Here is a 22,022-nt window from a genome sequence, read left to right as displayed (position 1 = left end):
CACACTTCTTCAGATACGTTTGATATGTTTGAAAGTTCACTTATTTTGAAGGCTCAAATCATGCAGAAACATTGAGGTATTAAGCAGCAAAACCTAAAATACTTTAAAAACCAATTTGTTGATATTTTAGGTCCTTTATATTTAGAATGCAACAGCAGGCTCCAATTATAGTTGTGTTCATTTTATTTGTAAGCTTGCTTCATTTAGACATTTGGATAACTTTCGTTCATCCCTTTCCCACCTCCCAAAAGGAATCCAGGGGTTTCTCCCCAATCAAGAGTTTGTGCTTCAACTGCAAAGACATGAAAAGAGTCTTTGGATTGGTAAGAGCTTCCTTTGAGGGAAGGCAAAGATTTATTTTTCAAAGTCTGGAGAACCGTTACCACATTGTAACAAAAAACAAAAATAAACCTCCATGGCAGTTATGTGACAACATCATTATCTAGGTATTTCAATAGTCCAGTTTTTGTTCTATGAGGAAAGGGGCTGTTTGAGGGAGAAAAGGAAGAGAAACTCGTCCCCTCCTGCCCAGCATATGGAAGCATCCTTTTCATTGAGATGGTACAGAGTTGTTGCCCTGCTGATCACAGAAATGAACATAAAAACACATAAATGGGACTCGTGATTGCTGTTTATGTAAGATTCTAGTTACAAGGAACTTTTCACCGCACATCCACTGAATTCTTTTCTTGACGGCAGGGGCGAAGAACCCACAGACATCGCTATGTTGCTGGACTTCAGCTCCCACCATCATGGCATGGGCTGGTGGGTGTTGTGAGTCTTAACAGGGTCCCAGGGTCCCTTCCCCTGCTTTACAGGAAGGTAACATTGTTGGCTGTACAGTGCAGCCATAGGAACAGGCCTATTTGGTCGCAAACAAATAGGTTGCCCCAGTGAGAGATACCAGACGCCCAGGCAAAGAAGAGTTGTCTCTAGGAAAGCTACTAATTGCATGGTCTTGAAATCAGCAATTAGGCAGCTGTCGGCTCCAAATAGTCACATCACGTTCTTAATGCTCACGACAGTAGAGAGCTCTGAGGCACAGACGGGTTGGTGAAAAAGGAGCAAATCTGGCACACTCACAAATGAGTAAAGCAGCCCATAGGCTACCACCTCTTTCCCAAATAGGACAGAATTTCCAAAGCATTTACTTTCTGTTTTAAACTAACCAAAGTTAATGGTTCTGCCCATGACGGGGAAATTCTGGTTAATTTAAACACACACTTTAACAAGCCAGAACCAAAAGCCGCCGACTGATCTTGGCTTGTTTCAATAAACCATGGTTTAAACCAACTAGAACTTTCACAGGATGGACGTAACAATAGACTCTGGTTAGTTTAGGTAAGTGTGAAGGCTTGCAATCCCCTTGTTGTTGTGCTGGAGAGAGGAGGGCAGAGTTCATGAGGCTCAGGCTCACTTCTGCTCACCCTGTGACTTGGTATTATGTTCCAAGCAAGCCACTTTGCTATTGGAAAAAACACTAACACGTTCGCTCTCAAGCTATAAAATGCAGCAGATTTGCTATACATTGTGCAATCTTCACACTTTAATTTCATTAAAACCGCTATAGTAAAAAACCTCTCAGCCAGCTCATAACTGGGGTTGCCAATCAGCCAGAAGAAAGCAACAGTGTGGACAATTTTATTTATTTTTGCTTTTGAGCCAGGTGTCAGAAAAGCCAAGGAGAAAGCTGCTATTTTCCTCCTTACCTGTGCTGGTTTGGTTTTTAATTTAATCTTGGCTCCGCCCCCAGACCTCTTGACTTGGGTCCACCCTAAAAAACTGTGTCATCAGCAGACCTACTCTGGATTCTACGTCATGTAACGGAGAGCTCTGTCCCCAGGCCCTGACCAGGTACCAGACTTTTTTTAATTCAACACTTGGCAAGCCTATTCATACTCTTATTTTTCTTCACAGTTGTCTACAAATTGGCCTTGATCCTCTGAACTGGAATATGCTTCATTGGGACTATTCATGTGACCATTTTAAGCACGTGGATGTGTTGATTATGTTCTATATAATTCAGGCCACAGTACTGCAAGAAAATGCCTAGTAACAATTTAAAATGCCATATAAATTATTTTCCTTCACATAATAAAATTCTGATTTATTCTATTAAATTCTATATTAACTTATTGCTATCATGCCTTTTTCTCATAATATTTTTTAAGTGAACATATTATATATCTATTTCATTTTAAAGGAAGAGGAATACCAATTACAGCATAGGGCTTTCTGGACATGCAAAGTAACTTCGTAAAGTTTTTGTAACTATCACCACAATACTATGTAGATAGCAGTACCCAGACAATACCCAGAGGTGAGGAGCTAGCTACCGTGTCTACCTACTACATACAGTCGCACAAATATTTAAAAAATACTTTTGAGCTGATGTGATACCTTCAATATGAACATCACATCATGTAGAGGCCAAGATATATGTGATATACATATAGTATTACAACTTTGATTTCTGGCACTGGTTTAGCAAAACATGTAACCATTAATTCGCTTTAAGCATATGGAAATGTTGAATTTGCTAAACCTACAATACATGCTTTCTTGGAATGTAACTACTGAGATCAAGCCCAAATTTCTACCATGATTGTTATGAATTCCTTCTTATTTTTATTGGAATAATATGTTAGCAATATTGCATGTTTACAATTAATGCCGAGGTATCAGTCCCACCACCTATTTCATTAAGTGCAACTTTGCTTGCTGCATCCTATCACAAATTATCAGAAAGACAATACCTTCTGATACCTTGGCGATGGGCAGGAGAGTCAGATTTGCTGGCTATAGCACCTGGACATTTGCAGCACCCTGCCTCTGGGACAGCCCCTCCTGGCGCCAACTGGCTCTGAAGCACAGGCAGCGGAAGCAGCTGCCCGCCAGGGTCCTGCGCTTTGGCTCAGCATAGAACCTAACTCTCTCAGCCAAGGACTGCTGTCCTTGAGAGATCAGATCCACGCAACATGCTCATTAATGGGAGATGTCATCAAGATATATGAACAACGTTTTCAATATTTATTCCTATTATACTAGATCAAACAGATCATTTCAGAATAATTTGGGTTGGTACCCTTATATTAGTGTGTGTAAAAGAACACAACAGTTCCGCCGAAAATAAGTTAGGTCTCTGAAGTGCGCAATTTAAAAATTATTTTGCCCTTAGTAGTGTTCGTGTGTGAATTGGTTTTTGGCAAGGCAGCGTATTTCCTCACAAATGAGTGTTTTGAAATTGCCACATCACTGGTAATATTACTGTTGTACTCCACTGAGTTCCTGTGAAACACAATCCGCCTATTTCTAAGCTGGTTTTCATACATCAAAGTAAAAAGAATTTGTTAGCTTACAAATATTTAGTTTCCAGTTTACAATGGTAAAAAAACAATAACTTCACAATATGTGTAAATGGGAAGTGAAGACAAGTACTTTAAAAATGGAATAAAAAGTGGTATGTTAAAAACTGGATCACACAATAATAAATACATAAATCAGAGAGACAAAGTTTTCAACAGCTGGTTTTTAAAGAGCAAGGAAGCAGGGAAAAATAGCTAGCCAAACTCCAGTCTGGTTCTGTGAGCTCAATTATTTAAAAAATAAAAATCTATAAGAAGCACATAAATAAACTGTCTCTTGGGCTCTAAAAGAACACAAAAACAAACCACTTAGTCAAAGTTTTGTGTAAAATCCTAGGTGGTTTACATTAATCATGCACCTGGTAACAATGCAGTAAAATAAAATTTAAATTATCCAGATGTATCACTTTGAATTGCATTGTGGGTTCCCCCACCCCCTGCAAACAATAGTTCCTTAGAAGGTAATGGAATAATTTTGTATTATTCTAGACTAGTTATTGTATTTATCAGTTTTCCAAAGGTTTTAATACTTTAGCAAAAGAAAAAAATGGTCTCAAGTCAGCCTCTCCCCAACAGAAAACAATAATAAAAATCTAAGATCTGCTGTTTCAGCTGTGTAGATGAAATGTTGACATCAGGGTTTCCATCCTATCCTCTTTTCCAAGCAGAGGGCACCCATGGATCAGACTACAAGGGAAAACTGATCTTGTTCTATGGGCTTCTCCACCCAGGCGCCAAGTCCTGCCTTTGAAAATGCTTTGAACAAACACTCTTTGGCAGTTTGATATTCGGCAGCTGCTTGCTTTGTTTCATGGTACATGTTTGGTTTACTGACATTTGAACGAAGACTGGAAGAAAGCTGGAGAGATTAGAAAGAAAGAGAATCCTGTTACATATAGCAAATATTTTATCATTTCAATATAAGATTTTTTAAATTGCACAACTATAAAACAGTTGGCAAAATAATACCTAGGACGTGTTTTGTTTTGTTTTCTCTTTATTTATGAATCAAAATCAAAATCCAAAGCTATGACCCAAACTTTCCATCTCTCCTCCCCCCCATTTTGTGTTTTTTTAAAACTGTAATGCCTACTAACCAAGAAAAATTAATTGGATTTTAATCCCACCTATTCTGCTCCAGGCAGCTCTAATTCAGCTTTGATGGAGTGATTTGCTCTGAGAGAGGGCCGTGGAGAGTAGAACAATTCAAGGAGGTTTTTCAGGAACACCAGGGCAGGTATGGAAAGATGACCCCTGCCCTAAACTCATTCCATGCAAGGGACACAGAATAACTATGCCATAGGCTTGCTACACTGTGCAGCTGACAAAGTCTGGCTGGCTCTTTTGCACTCCTAGTAGGTAGGGTCTCTTTAGAAGGGCCAAGTCTTTTCCAGCCATAATGGAATTATCCTTAGTGGAGATCCTTATGCACAAATATCAGGTGCTTCACCAGAACCTCCAGGCCAGCTGTCTCCACTTGGAGCGCCCTTCAAGTCGCATGTGGGACACAGCATGCCTTGCTGGTTAGAGCAGTGCTCTGATCAAACAGGTGCTATAGTTTTATCTCAACATGAAAATAAAATAAAAACTGGCCATGAAGAATAGCAAGAAACATGCCACATCACTCAACAAGGCAGTTCCTAACATTCCATGTGTTTAAAGTACAAGTAACTCACAACTTACAAGTTTCACATGTGCAATTTCAACTTTATGTGACAGAAGGCCAGACAGTTGAAATCATACAAATTAAATGCATGGAAAGTGGAGAGCTTAAAAGCTCTTTTTGCTCAAGGTTTCCCCAGTGTGGAGAGAGCTTTCAAGCCTTGAGAGGCTCTTGCAAGATCTCACGGGAACTTGGCTGGCCCTGCAAAATCTCATGAGAGCCTCACTGAGCCCATATGGTACATGAGCAGTGAGAGCAAAATAGGCAAGGCAGAGCTTTTTTGCATAGAGTTTTACCAGTGTGAAGGGAGCTTTCAAGCTCTAGATTTCCTTACTGGGCGCTTACTCGTGAGATCTTGGATGGACCCGTGTGCCCAGTAAGCAAGGCAGAGAGCTTAAAACCTTGGGGGCTAAGACCCATTTGATGCACCAGCTCCAGAATGTAAGACTGCTTGCATGGGGGGCAGTTCCAAGTGAGGGGCTTGAGTATTTGTGTTTTTGCGTCTACGTGCCATCCCAGGAACAAAACCCCCGCATAAGACACGAGTTACCTGAACTTTTTAATATGGTACTTGATTAAATTTTTTACTGTTTGCATAAAGAGCAGGCATATTTTTATGTAGTTGAGCGGTACTTTTTTATTTCCTTCTTAGGCTTACTAAAATTCTATGGAATCTGTTTTCAAGCAGTGTAAAAAACTTTTTAAATCTTTAAAATATTCCAAGTTGGGACCAATATTCAAGTTAGTGTTTTTGACTGAAACATCTCCCCATCAAATACAAATAATGGGGAAACCAAACTTTTAACTTTCTTCAGTTGATCATCACCTATTGTTTATTCATGTCAAGGATGCTTTAGCTGAGATTCCTGCATTGAGATGACCCTTTGGATCCCTTCCAGCTCTACAATTCTACGTCACTTATTGTCACCTTGGCAACAAAAGAGAAGACCTAATAGAAGGGGTGAACTCCCTACACACCTTCAGATTACCTTCACAGGTTGGAGAATTGGGCCAAAACTAACAAAATGAATTTCAATAGGGACAAAAACCTCCAAGGAAGGGGAGTCCACAATCTCCCAAGGGAGAATGTTCCATTGTCAAACTGCTCTTACTGTCAGAAAGTTCTTCCTGGTGTTTAGTCAGAATCTCCTTTCTTGTAATTTGAAGTCATTACTTCAAGTCTTACCCTCCAGAGCAGAAGAAAATTTAAGGTTCTGCACTTAGGCAGGAAAAACCAGATGCACAAATATACGATGGAGGACACCTGGCATGGCATCAGGAAATGTGAAAAAGATCTAGCAGTCTTTGTGGACCACAAGCTGAACATAAGTCAACAGCATGATGCAACAGCAAAAAGGCTAATGCTATTCTAGGCGGCATCAACAGAGGTATAGTGTCCAGATCAAGGGAAATAATAGTCCCACTCTATTCTGCCTTGGTCAGACCACACCTGGAGTCCTGTGTCCAGTTCTGGGCACCACAATTTAAAAAGGATATTGACAAACTGGAAGGTGTGCAGAGGAGGGCAACCAATAGGCTAAAGAGTTGGGAAAACAAGCCTGATGAGGAACAGTTGGGAGAATTGGGTATATTTAGCCTGGAGAAGGGCTGTCACATGGAAGATGAAGCAAGCTTGCTTTCTGCTACTCCAGAGGGTAGGACCCAAACCAATGGATTCAAATTACAAGAAAGGAGATTCAAACTAAGATTCATAAGAACTTTCTGATGTAAGAACTGTTTGACAATGGAACAGACAATCTCAGGTGGTCAACTCTCCTTCCTTGGAGGTTTTTAAACAGAGGCTGGATGGCCCCCTGTCTGACATTCTTTAGCTGTGATGCAGGGGGTGGACTAGAGGGCCGTCTGGGTACCTTCCAACTCGACCATTCTATGGTTACAGAAAGCCAATGTATTCGGGCACAGTGGGCACCATTCTTGGAGGAACAGCAGCATATATCCCTTCTTGGCTATGAGTTCTGGAAGACCTTCTCCTTGCCTGGTCTGGGACGGTAGGGCCCTGAATGACCAGCTACAAAAGCTGAGGCTGCTAAACAGACTCTTGGGCTGGGATGATGGGGGGGGGGGTTGAGATCTTGTAATCTTATTGTGATTTATGTGAAAGTTGTTCAGTTTGGTTGTGTATTTTAAAATATTTTAAATATATTCATCGTAGGTATGCATTTTTCCATGTTCTAAGCCACCTTGAGCATTGTTTGAACTATGGAAAGGTGGCATACAAATAAATTTATGGGTGCATCAAACTTCTGATACATTCAGCTCTGACACAGCTTGCCCAGTAAATGATAGACTCAAAGCCCAAATGCTTATGCCCTGTGGATACAGATGTAGTGCCGAATTACCCATTTGCCAAAATATACCTTTGCATAAGCTCGCATCCAGCGACTGTACAGAGCATGCTTACAAAGGCGGGACGCACGGCCCATTTCGTCCTTGCCTGTTGTAGCATTAATCACTTCAAGACCAGCATCTCCTATGGTCCAGTTTACACTGAAATTAGGTGCTTTTCCTGGCTGGCGGGCTTCGGCATTACTGATACCTGCAAGAAAGAAGAAGGGCTCTCAACAAGAAGAAATATTCACATACCTTGTATAGCTTCTCTTTCCAAAGAAAATGAGTGCAATGTAACATGTCAATCATGTTATGTCACACTCCTTTAAAACAATGGCTGAAAAACTGGAACACTCCTCTTTTGAGGTAGGACATAAAGCCATGAACATTCTGCTTCCATTACTGGAGAATGTGTGGCCAAAATATTCCAACGTCATTAAGGCAGGTGTGTTATAAATGGAGAAATATATGTTAGAATAACATAACATATAAACCTTATTAGGAGGAGCATTTGCATCACATTTTGGTTAATCTTTTTACAATTCAAATCTGAGTGCAGCTAAATAGCTGGATAAAGGAAAAATGACATTACTTAGTGGTAACTAACAGTCTCTAAAATAAAACTGCCCATATTGTACCTACGTTTGCAAAACAACCCTTTAAAAACCCCTTTCTGATGAAGTGGCAGCAGCTGGCCACTCCATTAGAGCGAAGCACAAGCAAAATTATGTCAAGCTCAGCATCATTCAGATGCTTTTATGTCCCCTCTTTCTGAGATGTGGATATCCAGTCAGGTATCACAACTCCAGGAAGAGAAGGGAAGAAAGTATGGATTGACTAATCTTATCTTATTAGCAAACTGCCATACTTCATTTCCCCCACATTTAGGGAAGAGCAAAAAGCAGCACTTCAGTCCTCAAGGGCAACTGGAAAGAGATCTCTATGGAAAAGAAATGGCAGCCCTGCTCTTCACCCCACAGAGCTCCAAGAAGAGAAACGGGGGGGGGGGGGGGACCAAGGGAGCTTAAAGGCACTAAAGCATAAGAAACAGCCACACCACAAGGGGGGAAATGTGCCGGACCACTGTTATCAGTAGTGCTATGTTATGACAACAGAAATATACCAACAAGCAATAAATTGCTCTAAGAATCTCTGACTACATCGTTATAGTCAAGAAGCCGAATGATTTCCTGGTTTAAAAAAAAATAACAACGCAAAAAAGCCCTTAATGCATTTATAGAGGCTGAGAGAATCAAGTGGTACAATAATGTTGTCTGAAATTTATAAAATTTATGTCATACAACCTCTGGCATTTTCTGGTCTCTTAGTTTTCTCTCTCTCTCTCTCTCTCTCTCTCTCTATATATATATATATATGTTCACATTCTTCATTAGATAACTACCTTCTGTCTGTATTCACTGACAAGAAGTTTTTGCAAACCCCTTAAAGCAGAACTTTATCCTGGGTCAGTCAAGTCATTGGAAGTACAACCCCATACATGTCAACCATGAAGCCAAACTGAGTTCAAAGGCACTTCCTCTCAAATAAGTGGATGCAAGATTTCATCCTCATTATCTCACAGAAATCAAGAAGCCGTTTGCAAAGTTTGGTTGTGCCAGGCCAGCCCACCCACAGCACGAGACACTGAGCCGGGGCGGGGGCAGATTACACCTGATTTTGATACAATATTTTCTCTTCATACTGAAGTATCTGCTTAACTGGTATCTTAACTGGAAAAGTAACTTTTTAAAATTAATTATGGAAGTTGTGATTTTCTTTGTCCCAAGACCCCATATTTCTTTCTGAAAAAAATGAAAGCATGCTATTTCCCTTTCAAAAACAGAGTCACATGCTAGTAGCCAAGCTCTGCAAATCAAAGCAGTGGATTGGGGGGGGGGGCACTGTTTCACTTCAACTTTCAAGGTAACTGTTCCAACTTTTTAAAATGTATTATATAAGGGGTTCAGTATATACTGTCAAAATGTCCTTGAACGCAAAACGCGGTCTAAGTTCTTTAGATCCCCACCTATCCCATCAGTTGCTCCACCACTGAAATCCTTCTCAGTGAGCCCTTTGAAGCACAAAGGACAACTGCACCCCAGAAGCTAGCCAGAGAAAGCAGGAAATATGATGATGGGGCACTAAGATCTGTTTCAGAATATGTTTAAAGTATATTTAACAGGTATGTCAATTGGTTCTGAAAGCAGCCACCAGAGCAGCAGGAAAGTTATCCTCAACCCTCGAAAATGTCCTTAACCTTACTCTCTTTCTTTTCTTTTCTTTTTTTGGATAATTTAATTCAAAAAACATTTATTCAGAAGTTACAATACAGTTGCAAAACATTTTCAATCCCTATACCCCTCACTCTTTAAAGCCCTTGTCCTCTTCCATGCAACTTGGCCCAGTCCACCCTGTGGTTCCCCCCCAGAAACATATTTGCCTGGAAGAGACTTTCTACTCCCAATCCATATATTCCCCTTCCCCTTCCCAAAGCGACGAGTGATTTTTGAGGGTTGGCTCTTTTTTATGCGATGTGTCATGCAGGCTAATGGGCTGCCATGCTAACTGAAGCCAAAGCAACATACAAAAGCGTCTGATGACAAGAAGGAAATACAACCAATGGCAGCTGGGTAGTTCTCTCCATCCATTTTAGTTGATTACTGTTATAGAAATTGTGACTCAACTGTCAGACTGCTAAAAGACGTGAGTTGCTCAAGTATCTGCAATAGTAAGAGAAGCAACAGTGAGACCTAGCATGCCACCCTATGGGTGGAAGGGAGGAGCGATTTCACCAAACTGCTCTTAAAGATAAAATTATCCAAAGCACTTTCGCAAGTATGGTCATCCGGAACAGCACGGCTTGAACTATATTCTCCACTGGGAATGCCTGTCTGTGATGGATAAAACCAGCTTTCTGCTGTCCCTGGGACATTATATGCTGGGCATTTGCTCAATTTGTATGGATTCACCAGAGTAATGTTAAGGTACAACCTGATACCTGTTGTGAGGGTGAGGGGATGTTATATTTGTTGTTCTATATAAAAAGCCTATTTGAATTGTTTCTTTCAGAAAAGAAGGAAATGTTTGTATTAACTTTGTCTTGGAAAAATCCTCGATATTTATGAATGTATATTCCTGTGAAGTGCAGTCTAACAGATAGACAACAGAAGTGGTTCTTAATTTCGATCATCTATTACTCAGTGATCCGAAGATCTTATATCTTATAATCAACAATATCACTTGGAAACCTATTTGGACACATGGATGTCATTTATTCATGTATGTGTTAAAACTAGGTTTGATGAGTTATAATTTTTGATGGATTATTCTTATTGTTAATGGGTGCTGCTGGTGGTTTTTCAGTCTTTTCCCTCTTTCTTGTTCTTTTACTATATATGCATTTTAAAAATCCACTAATAAAAATGGGGTGGGGTGGGGATTAGTTGCCCTGAATGGAAGAAAGGGATGTGAATGTAAGAAACAGAGGTAATAGACAACCATACAAAGAATAAGCCTAGGGTTACAGAGTTTTAGATGAAGCAGCTCCTGTACTGATGGTTGTAATGCACAATGTAAGAAAGGAGAAATAATTTCACAAGAATCTGAAAATAAGGGAAAGGTGCAGATTCAAGATAAAGGTGAATGAAGTTGGGTGTGGCTGAAAGTCAAAAGGATGGTGCAAGATTCTGGAACTTGGTCCATTCAGTTCTCTGTATTTCCAAGCTTCACCTGGAAACCCAAACCCTTGCTATCATAGGACAGTTGTATTTTGAGGGCAACCACCAGGGCTCGTTTTACATGGCCCTCCCTTGCCTGTGACATCTTGGGAGATTGGTTGCTTACTTCAAAACCTAACAACAGATAAAGCTCACGGGGAATATATGCTTCCCCAGGAAATATTTAAATTTAACTCCTCTTGGTTGGCACCCATTTTGGCTAAGTTGTTCTCTCATATCAAGTGGACAGAGAACATTCCTGGTGGATGGTGGTCTAATATTATTGTTCCTCTGTAAAAAGAAAAAAGAAAAGAAGTGAGAGATCTGATCCTAAAAATCATAGCCCAGTTAGTCTCTTGGATACTGGGTCAAAGGTCTATGGAAGGTTTTTGTTGAATAAGCTTCAAACCTGGGCTGAGCAAAATTACATCTCAGCTGAAGAACAGGCTGGGACCCAAAGGAAAGGAAAGCGATACTTTGGGCAGAAGCTTGGGTGCAGGAGTTGCCAGAAGGGAAGGTGTATAAGGAAATAAAAGGAAATCAGTAAGTTTACTTTATGAAAGTCTTAAGAATCAACAACCAGCTACTTTGACAGTGTTTGATGCAGAAAAGTTACAACAGGGTGGAAAGAGAATTTTTTTAATGGTGTTTTAAGTAAATTTGAAGTAGAAGAAAAAAGTCAATGTTGAATAACAGCATGTTATCATAAAGCAAGTACAAAACTATTAATAAATGGAACAATACAGAAGTAAGTCTAGTTAGAAAGAGGGGAATGTCTACTTTTCATCTACATTTTTTTGGGGGGGGGGGAATTTTGTCTTAGCTATAAGAAATAAACCAGCAAGTAAAGGGAAAGTTAGATATGTCAAAAACTGAAAGTACTTAAGAGGGTGATTCAGGAAACAAGAAGGTATCATGATATACGATAAATAAATCCAAAACAGAATTTATTTGGTTTTGCTTAGAAGAGGACAAAGATACAGATTTTGTTTGAAAGTAAAGTGGCATTAACACCCGTTTGATTTTATGGCATGTGGCTAACATCCAGTTTAGAGGATCTATATCCTCTCAGTTAATTTTGGTCTAGTGATAAAGACGGTTAAGAAGGAGTTTGTGATATAGAAAAATTTAAATATCTCTTAGTTTGTAAGAATATCAATAGTGAATATGTGCATATTGCTGAAGTTGCTTTACCTTTTTCAAAATCAACACACAAAAAGAAAACCCAAATGGAAGTTCAGTTACAGTAAAAAAAAAAGGGGGGGGGAGATATAATAGTTATGCAAATGTGATGTTAGATTGATTTTAATGATAATTGACTGTACTTGAGAATCTAAGAGCAACAATTGGCACACATCCCTCCTGGATGGTAAGTTTAAGGTAAGCAAGTCAAAGAAGTGGTACTTGTTTGTAATCATGAGTTGATTGAAAAAAGGAATACCATAAAATTTCCAATATATCAGTATTTTCAGTCCATAAATTGGGCACAAGATAAGTGAAGAGAAAGAATAAGGGAATAAATGTTAATGCACGGAAAGTGACCTCTAACATGTAGAATTTACTGATAAACGTAAATGAATGGAAGAACATGCATTGTGATACTGATCTAAATAAGCAAATAGCGAGATTATGGGAATATATATAGGAGAAGAGTGTGTGGAAGACATTAAACATATATTAATTGGAAAATTCAAATGAAATAATAGCCAGGTGGTACATGACTTCATGGAGGATGAAACATAGTTAGAAGGCAAAACGTAAAGCTGGAGATATAAATATCACAAGACAGATATGATGCAAATTCAGTGCAAATATCCAGTTATTCATAGGTGCAGATGGTGGACAAGTTTAAGGGACAAATTACCAGAATTCTATTGGGATTTATAAATGGAATTAGATCAGAAACAGAAAAAAATGAATTTTTATTTATCAATAGCAAAAATCTTAGCAGCTCAATACTGGGGGTGGGGAGAAAGTAGCAAAAGTAATAGAATGGGAAATTGTGTTGAACTCTATTCAATTGTTGTTGGTATCTGTCTCGGGAGACAATGAAAGCATGTGCCTTCGTGGATAAAGTCAAACTGCCGGAGAGTTATAGCACCTGCTGTGGTTGCATTTAAATCCATGAAATGAACATACCGAAAGACAAGTGGGAAAACGGTAGAAAAAGGTGATCGAAAGCAGGAAAAGATGTTGGAATAGTTCTATTTTGACAAATTTTATTCTGTTTCTCACCCAGTATGTTTATGGATTTAAAGTCCAACAAAATTTCCTATTCCATGACCTTTTGCTACTTTTACATTTTTAGATACTACGGTAAGGACACTGTTTTAGGTACATTGAAGTATATTAAATTAATGAATAAGTAATATGAAACTGAAGTCTTTTTGATGCATTAATCAGATTTGGAGATTATTAATATGTGTTTTACTGCATCCTGAGGCTCTTGGGAGGACAACGGATACATCAGCTGCCCCCATCTCGCTCTGGTGTCATGTCGGACCTCCATCTGCTTTGCCACAAAAACATTTGCAGCCATGCCAGTGCCAGAGATACAGTCTTGGTAGGGCCAAGAAAAAGGGCGTGACGCCCCTTGATATATTATAATTCAGTGGTTTCACATTTCACTGCAAGAAGTTCAAGGCAATCACCTGGGGAATGTACCGAGGCCAAAGATTTTTAGCACATTCTGTGTGTCAATTGGCTTATCAATGCCAGGATGTCTGTGTCGTCCAGCAACTGGCTTTTTAATTACATAATTATCACTGCCCAAATTTCATTTCCCTCTGACCTCATTGCTTACAAACCTCACTTCCCCAAACGAAGTTACCTGTAACTCAGGATAACACTTCATGCATTTGATGAAGTGGACTGCAGTCCATGAAAGCTTATGCCATGCGACATTTGTTGGTCCTTAAGGTGTCACAAGGCTGTTTGTTGTTTCTGATTTACTAAAGTAATGTGTATTCTTTATTAGACCTTCCTGTTTCAGTATTTGATATTGCACAGTAGATTGCCCCCAGGCTGCTGCCAAATCACAGGATTTGGGGTTATTAACAACAAAGAAAAAATGTTGGATTTGGAATCATTTTTCTGATAACAGAAAAAAAAATGTATAGCTGAACTGCATCTTATGTGTACAGAATCATAGAACTGTAGATTTGGAAGGGAAGTCCAACCCCCTGCAATGCAGGAATCCATGTAGTTCCATGATTGCTTTTGGAGACATTTTTCTTTCCTACAGTGCAGCTGGTTTACAGGTGAGATGTATGCTTGTATTTTTTTTACTATTCTTACATAACAGCCCTCTAACAGGCAGTATCTGAGAAGATCACAAAGCAATAAAAAACAACAACATTAAAATATAGTATAAAACAATAAAAATGATAGAAAATTGATTAAAAAACTAAAGCACAATTAAAACACACTTTAAAACTTAATTTAAAGGTGAGAGGCCCAGTTTTACCTCATTCACATTGCTTTTACCATCTTCATAAAAAGAATACTGAAGCTTTTTCATAATACAACTGCTTTTACCATCAAGGGGGAAAAGAAAGAAGTACAGGAAATCCGCCATTCATGCAGTTCAACATGTGCTCAGTCATGCACACGCGCATTGTGTCAAACCCAGAAGTGACCCAAAACGTCACAGAAGGGGGCAGAGTGGAATGGGGTGTTTGCATATATTTGAAACATCACTGGCATTTCACTTAAATGTGTGCTGCCTTGGAATGTAACCTCCATGTAAATGGGGGGTTGCCTGTAGCCACATCTTTTCCTCTGCAGTGGTAAAAGCAGCTGAGGCAGGAATGGTTTTCATCAAGAAGGCAGCACAAGGGTTAAGAAGCTCCTGTCCTATGGCAGTGTCCCTCTTTGAATTGCCGCCTCAGTAGCTGAATTGCCGCTTTTTAAAGGACTCATGCAGGAGCGGCAGGTGCAGTGGGGCAGCAACACACCCAGAAGGGAAGAGTGGCAAGGCTGGGACTGCGGGGCACATGGGCAGAATCAACCTGGCCCTCCTGCCAACCTTGCCACTGCCTGGGCCCACTCCTGCCCTATCCAGTAAAGTATCCAATATGGCACTGTTGAGAAGGAGGTGGAGAAATCCAAACCCTTCATAATATTGCTACGTTTCCCTAATAAGGCACAGAAGTACATAGCCATAAGCAAGGACAGCACTGGGTGCTCCAAGTCGATGGCTTTTAACTATCTAACTGCCCCAAATTGTGGCCTAAGTCAAGAACCCTCATTACACGGATTCCAAGTCTTTCCTGAATGCCCTATTTATATTTGAGGTAGATCTCTCGTTAACAAAAGGCAATGAGTAAAAACAGGGGTGTGCAGACAAACTCAACCATCAAGGTGCCAGTATTTGGGCCCATCTTCATACCTTTTCATGATTAGTGCAAAGCTCTGTAGAGGACTTTTGCGCATGTCCAAATGAACACGCTTAGAAACCCTCCCACAAGTGGGACCCTGTCTTATCTGACCTAGGGATGACCTCCTCTTCAGACCTTTGCCCAATTGGTCCAAAGGTCTGAAGGGTTTTTTGAAGCAGATTCAACTGAATAGACTGCGAAACTCTCCCATGGACGGAAACCCAGTCTTATCTGGGAGAGTTTCTAAGTGTGGTCAAATGAAGGCATTTTTAAGCCCTCTCCAGACCTTTGCACTAGTGCAAAGACCTAAAAACCAACCTGCATGTTGGAGACATTGGGGTGGACCTTATGTATGTGCCCCGACCCTGTTTTTACACATTGTGGGTTCAGGTGAATGCAATTTGCAAAATTTTGAAAATATACCAGAACTGGAAGAGCTGTTGTTTGTTTTTTATTACATACATACCACTGAGTAAAGGTCTGTTGAGTATATAGAGAGGGGGTAAATCTTCTATCTCTGCTATTCGCTGGTATACTGCTCTGGATAGGTGGTCTCCATGGTACAAGCTCCCCAAGATAATGCTAGAGAAGTAAATTGGCTCAACAAAGAGGGTAAGTAATGCTCCTTGAATACCAAGCACGTTCCATCTAAAGGGAAACAAATGACACCATTTTGAATTAGGCCTGCAAACAAAACAAAAAAAATATGAGTGACTATAGGAGAGTGGGGCAGATACCCTGCAAAAATGGTGATGGCACCAGATGTGTCAGGGTGAGCTTCCTCACCATGTGGGCTACCCTAGCTGAGGGCAAGAGAATCTCTTTTGAAGCCTAGCGAAGGTAGCTGAGTGACAACAAACAATGCTAAAGGGCCATCATTCTGCAACTCACATAGAGCCTACAGAAGAGGGAGAGGGAGGATTTGCTTCTACTTTTTAAAACACTAGCAGCAGATCTTTAAAATAATTAAAAACCAGTAGACCTCAATGGATAAGAAAAATAGCCATTTGGGAGATGCTGAAACGTCATCACAGGTAAAAGAAATAGGTGATTTTAGCACAAGTGCTGTAAGGGCCCAATGTCCCCTTGGCTTTGCTGTTTAGAATATCTGCTGTTCTATTCATTTGAGTATCAGAGACTAGGTTCAAATCCCCACTCAGTATTACATTCCAATTGATGCACCATCATTTGCAGGAATTGCACTGGCCCAGTTCTGGGACTATAAATTGAGCCCATCACAACCACTTCCCCGTTTATATATCCTTTGACAAAAATAAAGCCCCCGTGTTAATCTTTCAGAACATTGTGATGTGCAAACCACATGCCACCCCACACCCCAGATTTCAATGTTCCCAGGGCCCTATACCATTCCCCCTCTCCCATTGTATACAGTTCTGGGTGTTTTCCACCTTTCTGACACCCACCAGCTAAGCTTCCTGAATGAATACTACATTTGCATTGCTCTTTTAGCCACCTTCCAGCTCAGTCTCTGCTCTACGGTCATGGCTAGACACCTCACATTTATATTCAACTCAAACATTTTAATGTTTCAATACAGTAAACAAAAACAAATAAACAATGCAAGCCACCGTCCCTCCAACATTTGTCCACTGCATTTTGAGAAAAGACATTTGCTTTCATATAACACGGCATACAGCCACTGAGTAGTTCTCTTTCTTTATTCTCGCTCACTGAAACTCCTTAACTCCCAAACAAACTCAAACCAATAACATATCCGTCCTCCCGCCGCCCCATCTCCCTCTGCCTTCAGGTGACATTCCCACAGGGAGACCTACATGGAGAGGCTATATCTCTTCTCCCAACATTTTAGCCTATCAATACTAAACCCAAGTGTTTTCAGTCACACCTTAATCCCAAATGTATAAGTGAAAGATAACTGCAAACTCAGCATTTGCCCAAGCAGTAAAGCTTATCTGAGTTTTATGCTCTTGTGAGCAACTGTACATCCAATTTCTATTTAATCATTTTGTCATGCCTAGTCACACTTTCCCCCACTGATGAGGTTGAACCTGGGCAAAAATGGAGCAAGTCTGCAAACTTTCTGAATACCGCACCCAGGCCCCTCTGAAGGGGAGAGGGCAGGTACTCTGGCTCTGGGCCTGGGAGGGCTAAGCTGGTTGGGGGCCTTTGCCAGGCTGCTTTTTAGTTTGAGTTAAGCACTAGATTACACTGCCTCTCAATATTAACTTCATTGTAGACAGAATACCTTCTTTAAATTGGAAAAAACCTTTAGAGAAGTTTCTTCTAAGCATATATAACTTAAACACATGAATACAAGTACTTAAGGGAGGCTTAAAAGGGAATCTCAGTGCTGCACTAGGTTTATTTCCCTTGTCCTCTTAGTCCTTTTTCACTCCCCTCTATGTCCCACACTGCCCTCTGTGTTCTTTCTGTCCCTATGTTCCCTACTGTGCATGAAAGACAAAATAAATGAGGGAGCTATAGGATGCAGTATGGTGCATAATTCACTGGCCAAGGTTCTCTAATTGATTTGTTTATCAGTCTCAGGGATTGCCAGGTGTAAAACAAGACAATTTTTCTCTAAATAATATAAAGGAGCACAATACTAACTACCGTATTTTTCGCTCTATAAGATGCACCAGACCATAAGACGCACCTAGTTTTTGGAGGAGGAAAACAAGAAAAAAATATTCTGAATCTCAGAAGCCAGAACAACAAGAGGGATCGCTGCGCAGTGAAAGCAGCGATCCCTCTTGCTGTTCTGGCTTCTGGGATAGCTGCGCAGCCTGCATTCACTCCATAAGACGCACACACATTTCCCCTTACTTTTTTAGGAGGGAAAAAGTGAATCTTATAGAGCAAAAAATACGGTATGTCTACTCAGATGTAAATCCCATGCACATCAATGGTGCTTAATCCCATGTAAGGGGAGTTAGGCTCCACCCTTACTGTGCTAAATATCCGGAAAATCCAGCAAGCTTTGCTCTACAATCCTCTGCATCATTTTGATGCTTGTGGGGTGGTGCAGGTTGCTAACATTCGTCATCCACACAACCAAGTGATTTGTGTTCTTGCTTCCAGAAACAAGGTGGGCCCCCCCTTCCATAAAGCAAAATATTGCCCTTGCATGAATATACCTAGTTGTTTGCTAAAATGGTCCTTTCCCAGTTGGGTGCATGTGTAAAGCAACAATTTTTTTGTTTTAGAAAAGTGATTCACACTAAAGCTTGCTAATGGCGAAAAGGGCACGAAAGCACATTAAGCCCGTCCTCGTGTGCTGCACTGACTGACCCAGTTCAGGAGGCTGCTTTTAACATGGCGTGGGGACCCAATACCTGAAAAAACACCTCTTCTGGTGAGTGGACTGGACTTTAAGGGCATCTTCGCAGACTCTCCTCAGTGCCCCATCCTGCTGAATTTGGAGAATAGCAACAAGGGGAACAGCAGTTTGTCTGCTTTACTAGACTTCGGAGACACGTGAAAACTTTCCCTCAAAGTGTTTTTAGCTGCAGTTTTAAGAGTAGCTGCTTTCACAGTCGGTGCTTTTAATATTCTCAATGGGGATTTTCTGTTCATTTAATCTTTTGTTTAAATTGGAATTTTGTTAATTAATGCAGTTTCAGTATTTGCATCTTACAGTACTGTATGCTGTGCTTTAATTGTAAGTGACCTAGAAGTATCTTGTGTTAAGTAACATCTACATTTAACAAAGAACAACGATAAATAGTTAAGTAAGAAAAAGCATGAACTCAGCCCTTTGTTGCGATATTGAGTTTGTTTGCTTTGGGGGGGGGGTCACACTTCTCCCCAATCCAGTTGTATTGAAAACTTGGACCTGTCAATCAATTTCATTTGGCAATTCTTACTTCTCTTCCTGGGGACACTTTTGACACAACTTCTCAGTCTGAAGCAGGAAATGGTCTCTATGTGTTGTCTCTTTTCCCTCTTTCTTTCCAACCATTCCATTTAATTTCCCCTCCCACCTAGCAGTCAGTTTTTTTCCTTTCAGATTTTCTGTGCCATTGAGTCTCCAGTCGCCTTGGGGGGTTTCCTCCTCCCTAGGGTGTTATTTTTTATTTTATTTTTGGCTTTAAGAGGTGCCAAGTAAGGTGTCTGATGGCATCCTGACCCCCATGGTGGCACTGACCTGGGGACCCTCCATCTAGCAATATGGAAGTTGGACAGAGGAGAAATAGTTTACCTGGCTATCTTATCACTGCACGACATAGTAAGCAATCTTTCTCCCTGTAGGACTCCATCCCACGTCTGGATTGTAGTTGTAGATCTGACAGGGATTGTTCCTTCCCCAGATTCGATTTTCGTCCGTAGCTGTCCTCTTGCTTTCCGGTTTGGATGTCTGTCTCCCTGATCTAAGTGACAGAAGCAACCACTGTTCATGCAAGGAAAAACTATGCTTTCTAAGAAAATTCAGCCCTGTTTTCCATTACTCATTTGGGACGACAGCAGTTAGGAAAAAAGTGGTGTGAACTAAAAAAAACCTTCTAGAGTGCTTCATTTATAGAAAATCACATCCAATACTTTTTTGCAAGGCTTATTTCCCACTGTTCTACACGGTACAACCTTTTATTTATTTTAACAGAATATCCCATTTTCAAACTGAAATTTCCAATATGGCTTACAAGCAACAATAAAGCCATGATGAAATGATCCATAGATGCATAACAAATTAATTCCTCCACAATCTTTGTAATGTATGAAGTGGAACTGAGGTGTTAGCCCTCCTAGATAGTGTTGCTTTTATAATATGAAGAAAACTAAACAATTTAATTTTCAGTAAAAAGCCAATCTAGATTTTCATAAACTACGAAAGCTATTTTCAATAAATTGTTTTCTCTCAAACATCCCCATTACTAGCGAAACTGGTCCTACCTTCTTGTGCTGCTTCATGTGGTGAGAAAATCCGAGCATCGCCACAAGGAGAGGTGCTGATATAGAGATGAAACTGTACATTTTCTCTCAATTTAAACCCGCTTCGTTCTGATTTGATAAAAATAGATTTTTGCTGATCTTCCTTACTACTGAAACAAAGTGCAACAATGTTATTAAAAAGGTGTTCTGGTTTTTCTAATTACAACAAGCAAGACCCATAGTTTACCATCCCTTGATTTTAACTCTTATGGTGTAATACTCTGAGTCTAGGACTGCTTTTTCTTACTTAGCTGAACACTTTGCTGAGCAAGTTCCACATATAGCAGAATGTGTCTCAGGAGTGAAGCTTCAAAGTAGGGTCCAAGCTCCTTTGTCTAACAACCTCAAGGAGCATTTTAATTTATCCATGTTCTCCCTTCTCCATCCATTAAAAATTGTTGCAGAGAGAAATATAGGCATTACATAAAAGTGGGAAGATATACAGTTTAAGAGCACTGTTTTGTATCAATCAAGGCAAGTCCAATTTGCTCCAAACATGAAAATTTCATTTAAGCCAAGGTTATAAGTTTTGTATGGTTGTTGTTGTTTTGCTTTGTTTTGTCTTTTGCAAGGGCAATGGAATAAGATATCAAATATATACATCTGTTTCCATGTCTTATTGATCCATTTACAGTGGAAGCGTAATTAAATGAAGTCCCTAATTTGTCCAGAGGGATTAATCAGCAAAAGCTCAAATTTCCTGTGATTCACTTGGAAGATCTGAAACCTCACTATGTAGTAAATCAATTGCTGCAATGTTGGCATAGATATTGCAACAGTCAGGTATAAAACTGTTCACTGTTATATACTTTTCTGTTCAATATTACCTATCTTAATTCTTTTCATCATTGCATCCTGCCTAATGGCCTCTCCAAAAGGCTTATTGAATAAGACCAAAGAGAACATTTCTGGGCCCTCCCCGAATCAGGAACTTTTTGGATCTTATACTATTGACATTAGCCTGAGCAGCTGGTTGGGCATAAAAGAGCTAGATAGCCTGGAAGAAGTCAGGGCCAAACTGCATAACTCATAATAATTTTATGACAGTCTCCAAGACAAAAGTCCTCTCTGTGCCAAGTGACAATTCTGTGGACAAAATATTCTTTTGTTTACAGTAATGAAGTATATTTAGAGATAAGAATATATTATCTGCAATCTGTTTATCTGAAATAAATTTTGATCATAACTGATACAAAAGCTACTTATTATTTTGAGCTTTGAGGCTATTAAGGATGTAAACATGTTACCTTCTGCATTCAGGAGGGAGGTTTGTTGACACATCTAAACTGGGGTGCCATCCCTTCCTTGTTTGAGTAGGACTGTTACTTTTGCTTCCCTCCAAATATAGGGGATCACCCCATTTTGCCTCTACAGACTTTAAGGCCCCCAAATTAAAGAGCAGTTTCCAGGATGTAGCAGAGGGGGCCACTCAAGAGGAAACAGATATTTTAAAAACCAATATAAACATACAGATTTCACCCAGATGCACTTTATTTTATTTATTTGTTTGTTTCATATAATTAATAAACCACTCAGAGGGGTTTCCAGCTATTCTTCTGGTCACCAATTCTGACTTTTAATGTACACTTCAACATAAAACAAACCATATGCTTCCAACTGTCAGTTCAGCATATGTTAA

The 22,022-nt window shown here is 40.0% G+C and overlaps 1 protein-coding gene and 1 long non-coding RNA gene across 4 annotated transcripts in view; one reads left to right on the top strand and one right to left on the bottom strand.

Annotated features, from left to right (window-relative positions):
- Window positions 1–320: 320 nt before the first annotated feature.
- The window catches only part of ADARB1 (adenosine deaminase RNA specific B1), a 36,048-nt gene continuing 14,346 nt past the window's right edge, over window positions 321–22,022 (bottom strand). The window contains exons 5-9 of one of the 3 annotated variants that reach the window (XM_081016837.1): window positions 20,345–20,493; window positions 19,656–19,824; window positions 15,939–16,120; window positions 7,407–7,585; window positions 321–4,224 (exon numbers count right to left, since the gene is read on the bottom strand). In XM_081016837.1, coding sequence (XP_080872963.1) covers window positions 4,048–4,224; window positions 7,407–7,585; window positions 15,939–16,120; window positions 19,656–19,824; window positions 20,345–20,493 — 856 coding nt within the window. In that variant the 3' untranslated portion in view covers window positions 321–4,047. Of the gene's footprint in view, window positions 4,225–7,406; window positions 7,586–9,288; window positions 10,098–15,938; window positions 16,121–19,655; window positions 19,825–20,344; window positions 20,494–22,022 lie in introns of those variants that run through there. The other 2 variants (XM_081016838.1, XM_081016839.1) reach the window with 2 other exon arrangements.
- On the top strand, window positions 4,232–8,526 carry LOC308484901. Its single transcript, XR_013990158.1, has 2 exons — window positions 4,232–6,025; window positions 8,266–8,526. It is a non-coding gene; the product is annotated as an uncharacterized lncRNA (long non-coding RNA).

This window comes from Podarcis pityusensis, assembly GCF_964106645.2.
Source record: "Podarcis pityusensis genome assembly, chromosome: 1".
NCBI classification, from domain to species: domain Eukaryota; kingdom Metazoa; phylum Chordata; class Lepidosauria; order Squamata; family Lacertidae; genus Podarcis; species Podarcis pityusensis.
Note: the sequence above shows the minus strand (reverse complement) of the source record. Positions and strands in the feature narration are given on the sequence as shown.